Genomic DNA, 19,382 nt, shown 5'->3' with positions numbered 1-19,382 from the left:
CAAAATGCTAGTGGTATATGACTACAGTTAAACAAAAATGGAGACTAAAAAATTGAAAATGAGGAGAAAAATGATGTATGATATACATATCTAGGGGATAAATGTGACCGATTACAAAATTCCTCTATCTGGGATTTCTTCTTGAGGATTGGGGGTGGAAGCAAGGGTTTTCTACTCAAACAGATGAAGGCTTAAAAGAATAAAATACATTCTGAATCTAATGTGTCATGGGGTCACACACAGAAAACAGAAAGTATACCTCAGACCTCTCAATTCAAGGATACTTTTGGCCATAAAAATAAGTTAACTTTCCTTTTAACATTCCAAAAATGGTAACATAAAGTTTACCACCAACACATAGCATTCCTCATACAGAACTTGATTGCAGAACCAAAGTAATATTCAGGAGAGTATCAGAAGTAGCTGAAATCTAAAGCATTAAATAACTATGCAGAGAAGGAAACTATACAGAAGAACATAAAGGCCCTGGTTTCTTTACGGAGGTAGTTTCTCAATGCTAGAGCTTTTCTTTTATTAAAAACTTCCAGATGCATAACATGTAAAGTAGTACTAAGCCACGCTGTCAAGCTTGCTGCTTAAACTCCTGGGAAGTTGTCAGTATAACCGTAGGGTTTTGACAGTAAATTTAGGGAACACAGTTTGTTTGGTTAGACCTCTTTTTTGCAGCTCACAATAGCTTTGGCTGGTATACTTGGTCTTTCCAGCCGTTAGTACTTGGTCAGTCTACCTTTGCTGCTTTACTAATAATTGTCTTCTCTCAAAAGGCAAAGTAACTTAAAAAAGAAAAGTCATTTTTCTCTTCCAGAATTCCTGGAAGTCCAGAGTTTAAGGCTGTGGGACTTCCCTGGTGGCACAGTGGTTAAGAATCCGCCTGCCAATGCAGGGGACACAGGTCCAGGAAGATCCCACGTAACGCGAAGCAACTAAGTCCGTGCGCCAAAACTACTGAGCCTGGGCTCTAGATCCCGCGAGCCACAACTACGGAAGCCTGTGAGCCACAACTACTGAAGCTCACGCCTAGAGCCTGCGCTCCACAACGAGAGAAGCCACCGCAATGAGAAGCCTGTGCACTGCAACGAAGAGTAGTCCCTGCTCACCGCAACTAGAGAACGCCTGCGAGCAGCAACGTAGACCCAATGCAGCCAAAAATTAATTAATTAATTAAAAAAAAAAAAGACTGTGTATTAAGGAGAAAATAAACTGCTCACCAAAACTTAATAACTTGTACAGTTGTCATTCTACTATCTGCCCAATAAGACAATCAAGGTGTTGCACTTGACCAAACTACTGTCCACAGCTAGCTGCTACTCATACAGTAAACAGCATTGCTGATGACGCTGGACGTTCACCTCAATGGGAGGAAGAGTTTTGTCTTTCAAACTTCTTTTTGCAGTACTTGTTACAGAATGGTTGTGCCCAGATCTACACTTTCTTTCTGAAATATACTACATATATCCCTTCAGTATTGGCTAAAATGTTGTTAATTCCTGAAGATTTTTCCTATTATTATTTAAACACAGATGCACAATTCATATATTCACATTGTACTGTCAATTTAAATTTTAATACATAAACATCATCAGTTTAACACAAATAAGAATCAAATCAATAAGTCTCAAAGATCTTAGAAGTATCTTTAATAACAACTTTCTCACACTATAAATTTTCTATAAATAATATAATTTGGGAATAGTTACTTTATGTACACTACTTTGCAAACCAAGTATTCACTATTAGTTGAAAAAAATCAATTGCTTTAAATAAATATATAGAAGAGGCAACAGATTGCTGTAACTTGGTGAGAAAGCCCCATATTAATATCCAAAATTAAAGAATAAGCAAAAATACAAAGGAAGAAATGTGAAAAACACACACACAAAAAACTGTCATAAAAAACAAGAACAATGTAATGACTTGAAAGCTTAAAAAAATAAGTGACTTGAAGACAAGGGGTGAGATGAGATGCTGATTTCCTGATGCACAGTCCCACGCTCAATTACACAATGCACTTTTCTAGCTTTCCTGCACTACCTCTATTATTACATCTCCTTTGCGATACTACTAAAACCCATTAAAGAACGGTATTATATTAACAGTCATTTCTGGATTCTATTCATTTTAATAAGTAATCTTGCTTCCATCATTCCTTGTAATGTTTGTAGTTACAGAATTTGGAGATGAGTTATGTGTTGACAAACATATGGTATCCCTAGACAGAGGAGCTGGGATCACAGTGGAGATTGGACTTCCAGTAATTTTCTAACAGTATCCAATGGATTCCTAAGGTTCTTTGGAGATCCTCAGGGGCCATCAGGCAGGGAGTGGGGTGGGCAACGGAAAGAAAAACCATATAGGGTTTTGGCCTCTGTCCCCTCTGACCTCCAAGGTCAATCATTGTGTGTATAGCTGACATTGTATCCAATTTCATATACTGGATTTCCTCCTAAGATATTTTCTAAAGGTCCAGCCTCCTTGAGAAATGCTAGAAAACACCTGAACCACTTGAACTCTAAGGTTTGTATTATTTTTAATATGTTTTGGCTCACAAAGACCTCAGGGAAAATGTTAAAAGGCATGGGGATAAGGATATTAGTGTATGTAAAGAGATAAGTCACAATAAAAGTTCTCAACCAAATCAAGTTGACAGATCTTCATTATAATCATTACGAATTTTTATAGCTAACTTTCTGTAGAGAACTCTACAATAAGCCCTAGAGGTACACAGATACAAACCAGAACCCCAGCCATGGAGCTCATAAATGAGATTGGTAGAAATGGAATCACAACCCACTCCCTCAGGAAGTGGAAGGCAATTACGCTGTGAGACCACTTAGCAGTTAGCATCAGGGTCTGCCCACAGGGACACCTGGTCCTTGACACACTTAACTCACTTGACCCCCAACCAGGTTAATAACCATCCTCAGAAAGGCAGCTATTTAAGGTGCCTGTGTTCATTCGAACTTCGTCTGCTCTGACCTTGAGCCCTATTTTTTTAGTAGAAAAACGACTTTTAGTATTCCAAAGTTCACTGGCAAAGTCCTAGAATTTGACAGCAATTCTAGCATGACTTTAAAGTCAAATGGTTGATTTTTATGCATGGTTCATGGAAATATTTTATCTTATGATCATATCATGTACATTTTTAAAATGCCAGCAGGATTTTGGATCCCCTGGGACAGAAATTGGAGTTTCACAATTCCTAGAAGCGTAATACAAACAATTTACCTTTAATAACTGTCAGAATTGACCTAAGATACAGGAATATTGGGAAAGAACTGTGCCAATTTTCCAGGCCTATTTAATTCTAGCATCTCAAGGATCAAAAGTAATACTACGATTCTGGCCCTGTAATAGACTGGACGGAGAGACTCCTATGAGATTTCTCCCTGCAATTAGCTGCTACGAGAGCAAAAGAGGGTGCTGGGGACAGAGCTATAATGGAGAATTGCTCCAACTCTCTAACAATTGTCCAGATTTACATTATAACAGGAACTCTAAAGTACCAAGCTTGATAAATGTGATGGTAAAGAGATATGATTCCAAGAGATTACAAGATAAGGGTGGCTTTTTCCTCTCCCTTTTCACTCTCCGTTACATGTGAACTCTTTGATAAAAAAAAAAAAGGAAAGTAGGTTTTACCTTTGACACGACCAGGCCTACTTCTAGTTAGACATATTCTGACTCTTGATATTACCATAATGCACAAGCTAGCGTTGCCTACGATTCATCCAATTTACTCAGCCACTTAGCCTAAAATGTATTTAAATATGTGCTGACTACATGTAAAATATAAGAATAAAAACTCTGTGTACATAATTCAGAAGCCTAGAGCTCCTGAAATCTAAATTATGAATATACAAATAAACAGACAGTTTTTGGCATTCCTGGCAAGTCAGACGAAGTGATCAGACGAAGGGACACAGTAGGAGAAAAATAAAGAACGCATCCCAACTATCACATTATGTGGTGACTGAAGCTGAAATGAGACTCCAGATGAAGTGACGTCAAAATCACGATAGTGATTCCAAATGATTCTTGATTCTGAGAAATTACAAAATATAAGCACAAAATCTCCAACTGGTAAATTCAATTACATTTAGTTCATTTATTCTAGCTACTGGAATACGAGTCTCAAGTTCATATATGTGAATTTATCTACTAAACAACTGAACGTTTTGACTAATACAAATGTGAAATTTACTAGGTTATTCTAAATATCTTAAAGCTGATAGGACAGTCTAGTCTTCAAATATAGATGGAAGAAATTACTTGCTCCTTCCATTAAACTTTTCCATAGCAAACAGAAGTCTGCTAGGAATTTAAGTGAGAAGGAGCTGACAGAACAGAGGAAGTCCCACTATTCAGCTCAGTTCTCCCTCCTTGTGGTCACGAAAGGAAGGTGCCTGCCATCTGGTGGCATTTCTTCAAGGAATTCTATCATTTAAAGGGCATAGAATACTCTGGTGAAGGAATATATGATACCAATGAAAAGTGCTCAATTTTAATTTGTAAGTGGTTTCCACTTACTTCTGCTTCCCACTCTTCTGCATCTCTTCCTTTTTAAAAGTTGACCATAAAACATTTTTTAATTGCAACGTTGCTAAACACATCCCAAATGAAACTAACTACGCATGTCTAAGAATTCAGTATGCAGGTGTGCCACAGTCATTTTTAACACAAATTCTAAAAAGATAAGTGTTAAATATCATGGTGCATTAAACCACTGTGTGGAACTTCACCCATATTGGCCAACAGGGAGGGTGGGGATGCTTCTGTGTTTAGCAGTCACATACTGGGCTATTGCCTGCAGCCCAGACTGACACATACATTGTTTTCCCATTCTCAGCTTCCAACAAACCACCAAGTAGCATCTATAATGTGGAAGGATGGAATAAAAACACTTTTTCATAATAGGTTTTGGATGGTTTCCACTCAGGATAACATAGATTGATGTCATTTTGATGAGTGTCTAGTGAGGTTCCCCCCCGCAGCAGACAATGCCTCCCTGAACTGTAAAACGGTCCAGATTCTGACACGTTTCCCCACCAGCTCTCCATTCACCTAATCTTGTCGATGAGAGGATGCCCTCCTCCTTCATTCCTAGACCTAATCTTGACATTCAAATACTGTTTTTTAAAACGCCACGTAGTTGACTTTACATAGTTACAAACCAATCAGAAGCACTACGGGTTATTAAGATCCTGAGAGGTTATTTGTACCTACACATTCTTCAAGTGAGCTAGAAAGAACTAACACTTATGCAGAATGCATATCCTTCTCTTAAATAATTCCCGGCTCATGGAAAAACAGAATTGCTAAAGTAAGAAAGAGAAAAGAATATTTGAAGGATTTGCTTCTTAATGACTTTTAGACAAGAGAAACAGAGGAGAAGCTACTAAGAAACAAGAACACCGCTTCAAGAGGCAATTTGACCTCGGTCCTTCAGGTGACCGAGGCATTTTGCCAGCTGTCACTACTGACCAACTAAAAATGTTACACCCAAACTGCTGTACCCATTAGGACTGAAACCATTTAACATGAAGACTTTAAGGCACTCAGATGTCACATTGTATTGTTTGGCCTTAGGAGAGGAAGGGAATGCCTGTTATTTATGGCATTTTAACATTTATGGCATTTTAATTTGCTTTCTTTCTACAAATCCGTTTCTGACTATTCTTAACCTTACATAATTGAAAATCTATACATTATTATGTCCTTACTTGATGCACTCTTTCCATTCATCTCGTAGCCGGTTAAGAAAAATGTACAGCATGAGTGAAAAACCATGCTAGTAGGAAATTCAGTTTTATATGATAAAGTAGATTTATGTTAGCAAGGTAATTTAAAGGTCTTCTCATATGATGGGAAAGGGTGCACAACCTTAAAGCTACAGTTAACCTTTATTTCCTCCCCAAATTGAGACGATGCCACAAAAGCAGTCACCAGAGGCTGTATCACTCATATTTGTGAATCGGAGGTACTTCTACTTGCCTACATTTAATCTTACTTTGTATCCAACCATTTTCATAGACTTGGAGGACACGGAAGAACCTCGGAAATTATGGAATATATCTTTTTTATTTCTAGCTAAACTCTCTGAGTAGATGACTAGACGTGTTACATTATTTCATCATTATCTGTGAAGATAGAGGAGCCAGGTCCAGTGGAACTGTTCAGTACCACCAGGCAGGAAGTTTCAACTCTTATTCAGCCCAAATCTCACTGCTTTCAGGAGAAATGTAGACAAACAGATCACAACCTTTTATATATTAAAGCCACTTTCTGTTTCAGTTGGCTATCAGCGTAAACCAGCTATCAGTGCACCTTCATCTGGCCATAAATTCTTGGAGAGCCAAAAGCCAGGTGAGGTTATGCAAACCAGCTTTTTATCCATTGCTAGAGCTCTTATGTGTAATCAGAAGCCAGATTTTCTCATATTATGATTTTCTCCTACTGTGAATTTCTCTTTCCCATCCCACCCCCAATGAAAAGAAAAAAAAAAATCCATAGTATTAACAGTACGGAAGAAACTTTGGTCATGTGCTCCAAAGCACACTGTACTTTTTCTTGGTTGTACTTGTCATGGCTGTAAATTCATGTCATTTTTAAATGCCTGTCATCCTCATTGAAATGTAAGCGCCATGAGGGCAGATACCAAGTCTGCCTTGTTCATCAGCATTTTTCCTGTATCTATATATTTAGCACACACAGTCTCTTCATAACTGGAGAATTGACAAATGCCCTTCAAAATCACTCTAGTCCAACACTCCTATTATGAAAACAGAGATATGAAAACAGAGTCTGTAAGTCATTCTTGGAAGTGATTTCCCCAAGATTGTACAACATGTTAATGGTAAAGCCAGGGTTAGAACTCTGGATTCTTTTTTTTTTTTTTTTTTGCTATATTTTTATCAAAATTTTATTTGGTATGAGAGAAAATCAATATATCTCATTCAAAAATAAGATTTAAGAATAGCCTAAATATACTCTTTAGGATTCCCCCAAATTTCTCTCATTTGTCAGACATAATATCTTCAGAATTTTTTGTTGAACTAATTTACAGATCTATATTCCATGACCCCAATGACACTAAAGCAATCCCTTGATCAGGAAACGTTCTTTATCTGAATATAGCAGAGTCTATCATTAAAGCAGTCCTACTGGCAGATCCTGATTGCTCCTCCAGAAATGTTGTCATGGAAGAAAGCCCACTATCGGTCATCCAGACTAGAACACTGGATTCTTTATTGGCCACTCACGTTCTCTGTCCATTATGTCCCAGAGGTTCTTTCATCTAACACCCTGGGCAGGCAACACAACTAATGAGTAAGGTACAGAAACCTTTGTGATCGAAACATCTTTTGGTTGGCTGCCTGGTTCCCAGTGTTCTTTAACAGTTGGAACTTAAAACCTTCCCATAAATATGCCTGATTTGTACATACTTTATGTAGGACTCTAAGAACAGAACCCCGAATGGAATTGTACAGCCACAGGAAAGAGCCGATTTATTCTCTCCTATGAAGGTCAAGTTTTACAGAGGCCAAGCCACAGATGACAGCTGAATTTCCATGGTTCAGCTACTGTTAAATCAAATATGCTGCTAAACAGAACTCTAATTTGTACGGTTTTTAAATTTTTATTTCAAGATTTCTTTAAAGCAAATGTTCAAGAAATAGAGCTTCTCCTGAGCACATGAAAAAAGTAAATGTGAATTTTGGAGAATGATGAAGTGATCTAAAATTGGACTGTGGTGATGGCTGCCCAGCTCCATAATTTTTTTTTAATCTTTAAGTCATACACTTAAATATTATAAAATATATTTCAATAAAGCTGTTAAAAAATAAGTGTGAAAATGAGTCAGATAAAGTGCTTCTTTTTGTAAACATGTGGTACGAAGACTGTAAGTACATTCTTTATCCCCATACTCTTTTAAGCCCAGGTTCTACCTACTTCAATCATGGCTTACCTCAAGGTCAAAAGTTTTTCCTATAATTTTGGTAAAAATAATTTAGTAGACTAATACGATATCTTCACTGATATAGCACCAAGAGATACTGACTCATTTGATTATCTGAATAATGAATGATCTACAGATATATTTGTTTAATTAAGCATATGGTGTTCTAGTCCAAAAGCTGCCATTAACTAGTCATGAGGCTTTGAGCAAGTTATACATCTTCAGGCCTCAGTTTTCCCACCTATATCATATGTCCCCATGGACACATTAGAGTCAAGTAACACACAATATATTAAAAAGAATAGTAACTGCTGTCATCTAATGACTGGCCAATAATACACCAGACTTAAGGTAAATTATCAACCTAGGAGGAAGGTAGCAAGATTCCAATCCAGAACTGTCCAGCTCCAAAACCTATACTCATTCTCAATTCCTCATTAGACTTTGGGTTTTGATTCTGTCAGATGTGGGCATGAATCCTGACCTTGCCTTTACTATGTTAAGTTAGTCACTTTCTCTGAGTTTAGCTTCTCCATCTGCAAAATGAGATCACTAATACTTAACTCTCAGGGTTGTTGTGAAGATTAAATGAGAGAATGCTTGAAAAACCATTCAATGAAAAACCATTCAATGAAAAACCATTCAATGAAAAACCATTCAATGAAAAACCATTCGGTAACAGTCTTTCTCATGCCTCTCCCACAAAAGTTCCTTCTTGTGCTAAAAAAAAAAAAAAAAAAGCTTTCAATTCTATAATTTCTTGTAGCCTACCTGGATAAACTTCACTGGGACTGAATTCTATCAAAAGTGAACGTAAACAACACAGCATTAGTCCTTTGCTATCAGTCCTTGGCTCTGAGACGGAGACTGTCAACAAGAGTGTTAACTTCAAGGGGTGGGCATCTGTCCACAGGAACTGAGCTGAGGTCACAGACTTGTCTCACTCTGCCCTATGAACAGATGTCTGGGTAACAACTCTTAGTCACTGTAAAGGAAGGTAAAAGCCAAACCAGGTGGGAAGTACTGTATCTACTTTCTAATCCTCTTGGCCAGCCCATTCATCCCCTAAAACAATACCTCACTGACCATAATTCAAAATAGCTGGTTTTCCCCAGGATACTATTTTCAACATAATGCCTTTATTTTGATGATGTCTAATTATTCCACAAGCAGAAGAGAGTGTTTCTGTAACAGTGATTTGTCAGCAAGAAACCCGTTTAATTCTGTGTGTTGGAATATGCACCTTCAAAAGTTTACCTCTCAAGTAACCTGGTGAAAACTGGTGTAATGTGGAGCTCTAGTGGTGGCAAGAAAGTAAAGCAGCCATTAGGGAGAGCCAACAAAAACGCCAAGGAAATCACCATGTATTATTTATTTATTTGTTACCATGGTGAAATCACCATTTATTGTTAAATTAATGTTAAGAAGAAAAATGGTTCAAAATGATCTTCCAAGATAATATAAGGTGAACTGTAAATGTAATGGCTTTCTTCCAGATTACAGATTAGACCTCAACCACCAGCTTACATCAGACATCATGAAGCAGTTAAAATACCCAGAAAAAACCCTCAGTGCTGTGGTTGTTACTTTTCTACTTTTTACCAAGTTCACTAAGAATCCAATTAATTAAATACCAGTTATTTTTCACACAGCTAGCAAGAGTACTGTATACAGAAAACACTGGATTCTGAGTGGTATGATCAGTGAAGTCCTGTACCAACTGTCTTGGGAATTTAAATAATCCCTACAGGCCGGTGAGGTTGTTATGAGTTAATTCCTGCACTAGAAAAGTGCCTTCTTTGAATTTCTGACTTCTGAGGTCTTTCCCAACTTAAAACAACTAAGAATGAAATCTACAATGTAAAACATTAACTCTTTGTTTTCCTGTTACCTAATGTATATGTCTTCTCAATTGAAAGGGCTTCAGTTTTAAAAAATACAGCTCCATTATGGTCAACAATATAGCAGAACATAAATAGTAAAAATTTTATGATGTTCAATCAGGAGTTGACATTTGAAATTTCTAAACATTGTGCCTGGTTTAGCTGTGTCAAAACAAATTAACATGAGGCAAAAAAACCTCAGAATGTGAAAAAAATTCAGGAACTAGCCTTTCCATACAGTGTAAGTATCTAAGTATCATGTTCCTAAACATGAAAAACAATGTAAGAGACTCGCTTTTCTATACATGATGATCAAAGAAACTAAAATGTTCATAAATACATTAACACCATTTATCTGAAACAAAAATCTCAAGACTCATGGAAGTTTTTCACAACTTCCATCAGTTGAATCCACTAGATATTTTCCAATGGATATATTCCAAGGGCTTCTAAATTTTAGGTCTACAGATGACTGACTACCAAGCCTCAGAGGTCTGTGAAGGAAGACTGAATGATTACCCAGGGGGTTTTATTCATCAATGTCTCTCTTCTTCATCCTTCTACTAATATGCTGTCATTAAATTAATATAGTTCCCTAAAGCCACACAGAAAAATGGTAAAAATATAAGAACCTTTTCTGAGAAGTCACTGAGAATGCAATAGTTTGTAATGAACAGCTCAAGATAAAGAACTAATTTCCTTTCAGTCCTCATTCCTATAGGATAGGCGAGAGAACCTTTCTGATAGAAAATAAAAGCAGGCAAGGTCTACTAACATAATCGTTTGTCAAACAGAAACCTGTACTAATGCAACATTAGCCACTAAGGAATTCAAATCTAACGTGTTCTGCAGTCCTTTTCACCATAGATATTAAAATTGAATAAAACTAAAGAATAATTTTCCATCTTTGAATCTAAGAACTCTGTCTTTGGACATCATCTTGCCTGTATTTTCTTTGGTGATTATCTCTACCTTCTTTGCTTTCCCTTAACAGACCTTGGTATGCTGCTTAAAATAATATCTGGGCTTTATTTGCCATCCTTTTACCCAGACATGTTGATTTTATTAAAGTAAGTTGAGTCTGCATTCTTTCTTTACTATTATTACAGGTAGACTTGACAGACACAGGACCTTTGTTTTAAAATGCTCTGCTATGGAGGAAACTTTGTGAAATAAGTTCCATTTTACCTGCTGGGCAGTTGCACTCTGAAGGTGCTTCTCTTGCGATTCTTATTTTAGCCATATGTTCATAGGATTTCTGTAGGAAAAGAAGAGGTATTAACAATCATCAGTAGTATTGTAGAAAAATGGATTCTTTAGGAACTCTGGCCCTATGCCTGATTTACCAGCCTGCATAACTAACGTTTACATATGTACTTGGACTTTAGTCAAAAGGTAACAGTACCCAAGTCCTAAAAAAAGAAAATGACCATTCACATGGTATCAAGACTGTTGGATTTGTGTAACATCTTTCTCCATTCTTCAACTACCATCACCCTCTCTCTCAGCTCAGGCATATTCAGTCAGTGCAAAAAACCAGCATTAACATGTTGCAGTTCTAGGTAAGCTAGGGGTTTTAAAACAACCAGTATTTTACACATAAAGGTCAACTGCTTATCATGTTGTCCTGCCACTACGGCCAAACAGCCTCTCCGTTGGAAGAGCAAGTTCCAGAAAACCCCCTAACTGTAGTTAAAACACCCCTGGTTTTGATAAACCTAACACAGATTCCTTTCAACTCTCAACTCCAATGGCTCTGCATTCACAAACACCCATGGCACTGCATCCTTTACCAAAAAATCAAGCTACTATTTTTTTTTCTTTTTAAACATTTAATATGAAAACATTCAATGTGTGAAATAATTGATCTAAAATCATATGTAGAATTATTTCACTTTTAAGAGTGATTCCCTTCTGCATATTAATAACACCTATGGTCCTAACCTTCTTATACCTTAAAAAGGATATAACAGATGTTATCTCTGCAAGGAATATTCTCCACAACATTGGAAAAGATCCACATGCAACTCCAGAAACTAAAAAGAGCTGAAATGCCACCCTGCCCTTCTGGCCACCCTTCCCCCCTTTAGACCTCCATATATGTTTAGCATGCAAACATTAAGAAGAGTAAGGGAAGGTGATAGAGACAGAGAGGGTGATATCAAAGTGTGTGCATATACAAATATATGCTACAGTGAGCAGAGATGGTGGCCTAGCATATATGTGTACACACAGCCATACCACGTCTGCATACAGTAAGGCAGAGGCTGGTCATGTACACAGAATCACGCCTGTGCAAGATGTTATCCACGTGCAAAACACCCCAGTCTTTCACACCTGAGCCAGAAGTCGCTCCACTTTCTCTTGCACCATTGCTTTGAGCTGATCCAGACAATCAGGCAGCAGACGGATGGAAGGGTCTCCTTTGGCGGATTCGAGGGCGGCGATCCTCGCCTGGAGGTCGTTGGTTTTCACCCCCAGGTACAGACAAGATATCACGGCCACTACTGACAGGAGGGCGGCCAGGGCGGCGCACGGGGACACGGTCCGGGCACAACGCTGCCCGGCTGGGCTCCGGTCCTCGGAGCCCGGCTCCCGCCCCCCTCCTTTCCCTGCTTGCTTCTTCACCAGCATCGTGGCGGGGTCGGCTGTCTCGGCTTCGCCTCCCACCCTCTACCACCTCCAATAATCGTAAAAGAAAGAAAAAGGACGTTTCCTCCAAAGTTCAGTCCCGGTGGCTGCACAACTAGTTGGCGGAGTCGGAGCCGGGGCGCGGCGATGGATCAGCGCCGAGACCCGCAGACGTGGACCATCCTCCGCTTTCTTCTCCCCTCCCAGCTGCGAGTGAAAAGCACCCTCAGTCCGGGGACTGGTGGCAATAAGCTAAAATCCGGAATGAAACCCACCCGGGTGTCCCTCCTGGCCCCTCAAAGGACGGGGTCCTCCTCTGAGGAGAGCGGCCGCGCGGGGTCCAAGAGACAGCGGCCAAGGCGCTGCGAGGGGCCGCCGCTCGCCCTCGCCGCAGAGCACCGGACCTGTTGCGCCTCTGTTAGTTTGCCTTATTTCTACCTATTCGGTGTCTTTCCTCACGCCGACCTGCTTCCCACCTGGATTCAGTTCCAGGTGAAAGGGCTGAGAGAGACCACGAGAGTGCAGTGCAAAAGGGGTGGCCAAGGGGGAGAGGAGAGAGGAAAACGAAATCCCCAAGGAGAAAATGCGAGTCGCGAGGCCGAAGTCGCGGCTGCCCGAAGTATCTCCGCAGCCTCGCGTTTGCGAGCCTTAAATACCCTTCGGGATGCTCGTGTGTGAGTGTGTGTGTGAGCGTGTAAGTGCGCGCGCGCTCCGACAGCGGCGTCCCTCCCCCGACCCCCTCCCGGCGCGGGGCCTCCAGCCCGCGGCTTCTACTGCAGTGCGCCCCCTTCCCAAGCCCGAGCAGAAGCCCGCCTCATTAGCATAATGTATTCACCTTCGCCCAGCCCGCGGGCGGGGCGGGGGAGAACCCCCGAGGGGCGGGCGGGGAGCTCGGTTGGGAGCTGAGCCCCCATAATATATGCAAATAGCTGGAGCGGCCACGGCGATTGGAGAGGAGCTTGGCGACCCCTCCCCCCTCTACGGAGTTACTTCAGCTTCGCCTAAGGCCAGTTCTCCCGCCTAGGCCGGGGGCCGAAGAGAGGTCTGCTATGGGGGGAGGAGGCAACTCTGGCTTTTTCTGACTCGGCTCCGCGCCCCTTCTTTATCCCGGTTAAATATGGAGAAATGGCCTCCAGGAGGAAAGAGGGGAAGCAGAAAGCTCTAGCGCTCTAGGTCTTCCCTCTAAATCAACGGCGGGAGCTCTAGCGCTCCCGTTCTGGTGCAGCCTTCTTCCCTCCTCCCTCACCTTCCCACATGCCCAGAGGCCAAGTGTCTGGCTGACGCCTGAAGTATTAATACATTTCCCCACTTCACTTATCTTCCCACGGCCGCGCTGCGGTCTCCGACTAGGGGAAGTTTTCTCTCCCCTCCCCCAGTATCCTTCTGTCTTGACGGGGCTGTGACTCCTTCCCGCCCTGTGTTACTAGTCCGTACGCGGGTGCTGATGCATTTTCCTGATTCCCTGTTTTGTGGGATTGAAGAAGGGAGTGTTAAGGTACACACGTTTCTCAGGATTTCGGAAAGAACTGAAGAATGATGTCAGTTTTTCCTCTTACCTGACTCTCCTCATGCTGCTCCCTCTGGATCAAATTACAAGTTCTCTAAAGGGATTTTTGAAAGTAGGTAACAAGTAGCATTCTACCTCTAATTGACTTTGAAGAAAAAAAAAAAAAATCCCGCTTCTTACTCCAAAAAGTTCCTCCTTGTCTCCTTCTCCTCATGAGAAATATCGTATATTTTTCATATCCTTCTTAATCAAGTTAACCTCAGGTTGCTGCTCACTACTGTAAACCAACAAAATACTACACTAAACTGATCTTTCATAAATGCAAACGGGTATTGCTAGGTATGAAGCAGGGTAAGGATGTTTGAACAACGTTGTTGATGGAGGATACAAGCTTGAAAACATTAGGGGATGAAACAGACACAAATCAGAGGAAAACAGTGAATTTTGCTATAAAATCAGAAGCCTAATTCCGTACACTTGTATTACACAGTAGTTCTCAAAGAGGGGCCCCAGATCGGCAAGATCCATATCTTCTGAGAATTTATGCAAAATTCAGATTCTAGGACCCCACCCAACATCTACTGACTCAGAAACTACTACTATTACTAATGAATCAGAAACACAGCAATCTGTATTTTAACACATCCGCCTAATGATTTTGAGGCACGCTAAAGTTTGAGACCACTGGAGTTAACACTTTACAAAATATTTTCAAATACACTTTTTCATTTGAACCTCATAATCCTGTGATGCAAGTAAGGAATTACTGGCCCCATCTTATATGTAAAGAAACAATTTTCAAGTCACATTTAATTGTGATTAAATGTGTTTCCAATAATAGCACCCAAGGTGTGGGTACAAATTTTTTAACATGTCAACTCTTTCAGATTTTTCAATTACCTCGCTAACCATTTCTTAGTCTTCTTTGCAGGCTTTTCCTCTGCCTATCCTCTAGATGTTGGTGTTCCTCGGGACTCTATCTTAACGCCATTTTCTCTTCCAGGGCCCCCAACCCCCACCGGGATCTAACGCCTGATGATCTGAGGTGGAGCTGATGTAATAATAATAGAAATAAAGTGCACAATAAATGTAATGAGCTTGAATCATCCCGAAACCATCCCTACCCCCGCCCACCCACCACCCACCCCACCCACCCCCCCACCCCCGGTCTGTGGAAAAATTGTCTTCCAGGAAACCAGTCCCTGGTGCCAAAAAGGTTGGGGACCACTGCTGTACACTATCTCCAGTAGCGCTGTCAGTTACTGTCCTTATACTGGTGAGTCATAAACCCATATTACAAGCCCAAACCTCTCTCCTGAGCCATATAACCATTTCCACTTGGATGTCCTGTAAGCAATTCCAACTTGACCGGCATCTTACCTCCAAATTCTATTCTTCCTCGTTTATTTTCCATTTCAGTAAATGGAGCCACTGTTAATCCGGCATCCCCAAGCCAAAATACCGAGTAAACAACCTTTGACTTCTCCTGTATCCTCCCCTCCCCATCTACCTAAATTCCTTCAGTACTTTATATTGTCCTGAGGGTGGAAATGATGTCTTACAAGTCACCACCTGGTGTCTGTCATTTCACCTACCTCTTCGCTCATCTTTCCCCTTACACTCTTCATGCCAGTTTCTCTAATGAAAGCAGAGAGACAAAGAGTATGAAGAACTTTTCTTTGGGGCAAGGCATCATTCTCTTAAAATTTCAATAGAAAGGCCACTTTCTGTGCTGACTGATGCTGACAGTGGGTCACATGTTTAATTTGGATGATGCAATGTTCTTATATCATACTTTGTGGAAATTGGCCATGAGAAGGTACATTAACAACTCTTGCAGGCTCTCAGAACTGCCAGATCTTAGTGGAAAGATAGAGTTCGAATTTTATGGATTTGGGATCTTTGTCCAGAGGATAAGTTTTACTTTCTTAGGTGGGCACAATACCCCAGAAATGTGCCAGTCATTAGCGCTAGGATTTCAAACCTGGTAGATTCTCTGCATCAAGCACAGAGAATGTGTGGATCAAGAAAGCTCTGGGCATTTGAACCCATGTTGTTCTGTAGATTCATCAGAGCACAGTTGTTTTGGTTCCTATGTGGAGAAGGATTCAAAAAAGTAAAAATAGCACGAAAAATGGTAGAGTCTAGCTGACTCCAGTTTATCAATTGGATGATATCAATGATATCAATAGGAGTAAAAGGCAGGCAGCTGGTTGTAGAACAGGTATGTGACTGGAAGAATAATGGACTCCCAAAGATGTCCATATCCTAATCCCCAAAACCTCTAATGGGGAATGTTACCTTACTTGACAAAATGGATTTGCAGAGGTCATTAAGTTATGTATCTTGAGATGGGAAGATTTTCTTTGATTATGTAGGTGGGCCCAATGTAAAGGGAGGCAGGATTTCAGAGCAGGACCCTATGGTCCTTGCCCCCACCACCACCATGTCCTCTGCCTGCCTTTTGTCTGTGGAGAAACTTTAGCCAAAGAATAATTTTAATCAGAGAAGTGAGAAAATGCAGAAACAGGGGAAAACAGTCAAAGGAGATCAAAAAATAATAGTTTAGTCATGAAGCATGGTCAAGGACCTTTAGCTCCTCCTCAAGGGCTGTAGATAATATTCTGAGCCATATCCTGTGAGCTGTCTTGTAGATACTGAAATCCCCACCAGGTGGAAGAAGTTAACTACCTGATGACCAGCCTGTAGCCATGACACAAGCTGCCACGATTCCGAGAATTGGCCTCAAAGAAACAGAAACCAACCCTGGAACTGAAGATCAACTGCACCTACCACAATCAAGATGACGCTCGTCAGACCACTGATGACCAAATTCAAGATGACTGTCAGAGCTGACTGTACTGTTTCTACATGTCGCCCCCTCCCTCTGCCTATAAAAGCTCTCGCCCACTGGTTGTAGGAGGGGGAGAGTCAGCATTTGGACAGGCATCTGCCCTCCCCACCCTCTGGATGCCGGCACCCAAAATAAAGCAAACTTTCTTTCCCACCAACCTGGCCTCTTTATTGGCTGTTGAGCGGCGAGCAGCCGGACCCCACTTTCGGTGACACTTGTAAGAGGAAGGCAGGGTTTCAGAGTAGGCGGAGGTATGACACCAGAAGCAAAGGTCAGAGTGATGTGAATACTAGCTTTGAACTTGGAAGCCAAAGACTATGGGCAGTTTCTAGAAGCTGAAGAAGTTAAGGAACAAATTCTCCCCTAGAGCATCCAGAAGGAACGCAGCTTCGCCAGTTCTTTTATTTGAGGGCTTTTTATCATCAGAACTATAATTAATAAGTTTGTGTTGTTTAATTCACTCAGTTTGTGGTAATCTGTTACAATAGCAGTAGAAAACTAACAGAATCAGTCACAAGAAAATCAGTCTTCATCTGCTACAGCATCCTAAGTGGTATTGAAAAACACCATAATGCCTGGCAGGCCCCGCAATAACAATCTCTGTCTCTCCAATGTTTACGCATTCCTATTTTACTGACATGCCCACTGGGAAAGAATTGGAAAGATACGCCTTCTCCCATCTCATGTGAAATTAGGATGCCCTCTATTGAGACAGATTAAACTGAGTAAAATATGTTCTATTTCTTTGATGCCTCCCATTGGTACAAGTCAAAAACAATAAACTAGTCAAGCGATACATCCACTCTCATCTCTCCTCCTACTAATGCTAGCCTAGCCAGGATCCTGACCCAGGACTCAGCACTTCCTCTAGAATTCCTGTTACCAATCTCCAGGCCCCAGAAAAAAAGAAACAGACAAAGACTTCTGACAGAGAAACATGGCAGGAAGTTAAAGTGAGAAAGAAGGTGAGTGGGAGAAAAACAAGATAACAAGAAAAAATTAAGATAGAAGAAAGAGCTTTTTTTTTAATTAATTTATTTAATTTATTTATTTTTGGCTGCGTTGCGTCTTCGTTGCTGAGCATGGGCTGTCTCTAGTTGCGGCGAGCAGGGGCTACTCTTCATTGTGGTGGCTTCTCTTGTTGCGGAGCAGGGCTCTAGGTGCGCGGGCTTCAGTAGTTGTGGCTCGTGGGCTCTAGAGTGCAGGCTCAGTAGTTGTGGCACACAGGCTTAGTTGCTCCACGGCATGTGGGATCTTCCCGAACCAGGGCACGAACCCATGTCCCCTGCATTGGCAGGTGGATTCTTAACCACTGTGCCACCAGGAAAGCCCCAAGAGCTTTTAACGCAGGTAAAAGCATTAATTATTTTTTTAAAGGGAGGGCATAATCCACTCCTATAAGCCTCTAAGAGTCTCATCAATAGAGGATATTTAGCATAGAGGTGAACTAACACACACTCCAAATTTTTATGTCTTATGTGTATTTAAAAAGATTCTCTGACCAAAATAAATCACTGGGATAATCACATTATGCTATTTTTAGATATTAATTACTTGACAGAAAAATATTTCAGTTTGGTTAGAAAATATCTTTTAGCACCATTAATTTTTGAGGTTAGTTTTCTAAAACCGCAATTTTAACCAGAGTTCACCATCAAAGTTATCAAACAGAAGCGAATGTATGAGGGGATTTGTGGCCATTTTTGTACACCCATAACCACACACCATGTCCTCTAGGTACCTTAACGAAGCAAATGGTAGAATAAATTGTGTGCTGTATTGAGCACGCTACTTCATAGACTTCAGATGAGAATGTGCTCTCAGGGAAACATCTTTTATGAAGACAAAGTTTCCCAAATAGATTGGAGTAGGCAATAAAGTATACTTAAAAGATGCAGCTCTCCCAGAGCCAGGCAAATTTCAATAAATCACAAACAAATTAAAATATCTTTAGGAGCAGAAGAGCAGAAAAGAAGCATTTGCTTCTTAGTGACGGGCTGAAAAATTCCCTTTCTGACAGAACAAGGAACTGATCCCATTGACACAAGCCTGGTTAAGCAAAGGGCTTATAACTGTATGAATCCAATAATCTGGATAATACAAGTCCTCCAAAATCTCATTCCTCTCTGAAGTCAGTTTTATGTGGTTTGTTGTTTCATTTTTGTTTTGATTGGCGGGAGGGAGGAGGTGAATTTTTTTCTTAAACCTTAAATTAGGCGGGGTTATAACTTCACTTAAAGGATTTTTCCCCAAAATTTGCCAGTTATATTGCTAATTCTAACAAGAGACAACATTTCATTGAACTTCTCAAATCAACTTTTTGTTATAATGCTAAGCAGACAAAACATGTTTGTAGCATTGATTCAGATCACGGTTACAAGTACAAACTCCAAGGCCAGACTGCCTCCGTTCATAATCCAGCTCGGCCATTTGATAGCTGTGCGATTTGGGGTAAATTACTCGACTCTTCTGTAGCTCAGTTTTCTCATGAGTAGAACAAAGATAATAATACTTACCCATAAAACCTTT

The 19,382-nt window shown here is 40.6% G+C and overlaps 1 protein-coding gene across 1 annotated transcript in view; it reads right to left on the bottom strand.

The window, feature by feature from the left end:
• The window catches only part of COL25A1 (collagen type XXV alpha 1 chain), a 465,859-nt gene extending 453,126 nt beyond the window's left edge, over positions 1-12,733 (bottom strand). Inside the window, exons 1-2 of the mRNA XM_073804997.1 lie at positions 12,199-12,733; positions 11,050-11,119 (exon numbers count right to left, since the gene is read on the bottom strand). Coding sequence (XP_073661098.1) covers positions 11,050-11,119; positions 12,199-12,495 — 367 coding nt within the window. The 5' untranslated portion in view covers positions 12,496-12,733. The remainder of the gene's footprint in view (positions 1-11,049; positions 11,120-12,198) is intronic.
• Positions 12,734-19,382: the final 6,649 nt, after the last annotated feature.

This window comes from Tursiops truncatus, chromosome 5 (assembly GCF_011762595.2).
Source record: "Tursiops truncatus isolate mTurTru1 chromosome 5, mTurTru1.mat.Y, whole genome shotgun sequence".
Lineage (NCBI taxonomy): Eukaryota > Metazoa > Chordata > Mammalia > Artiodactyla > Delphinidae > Tursiops > Tursiops truncatus.
Note: the sequence above shows the minus strand (reverse complement) of the source record. Positions and strands in the feature narration are given on the sequence as shown.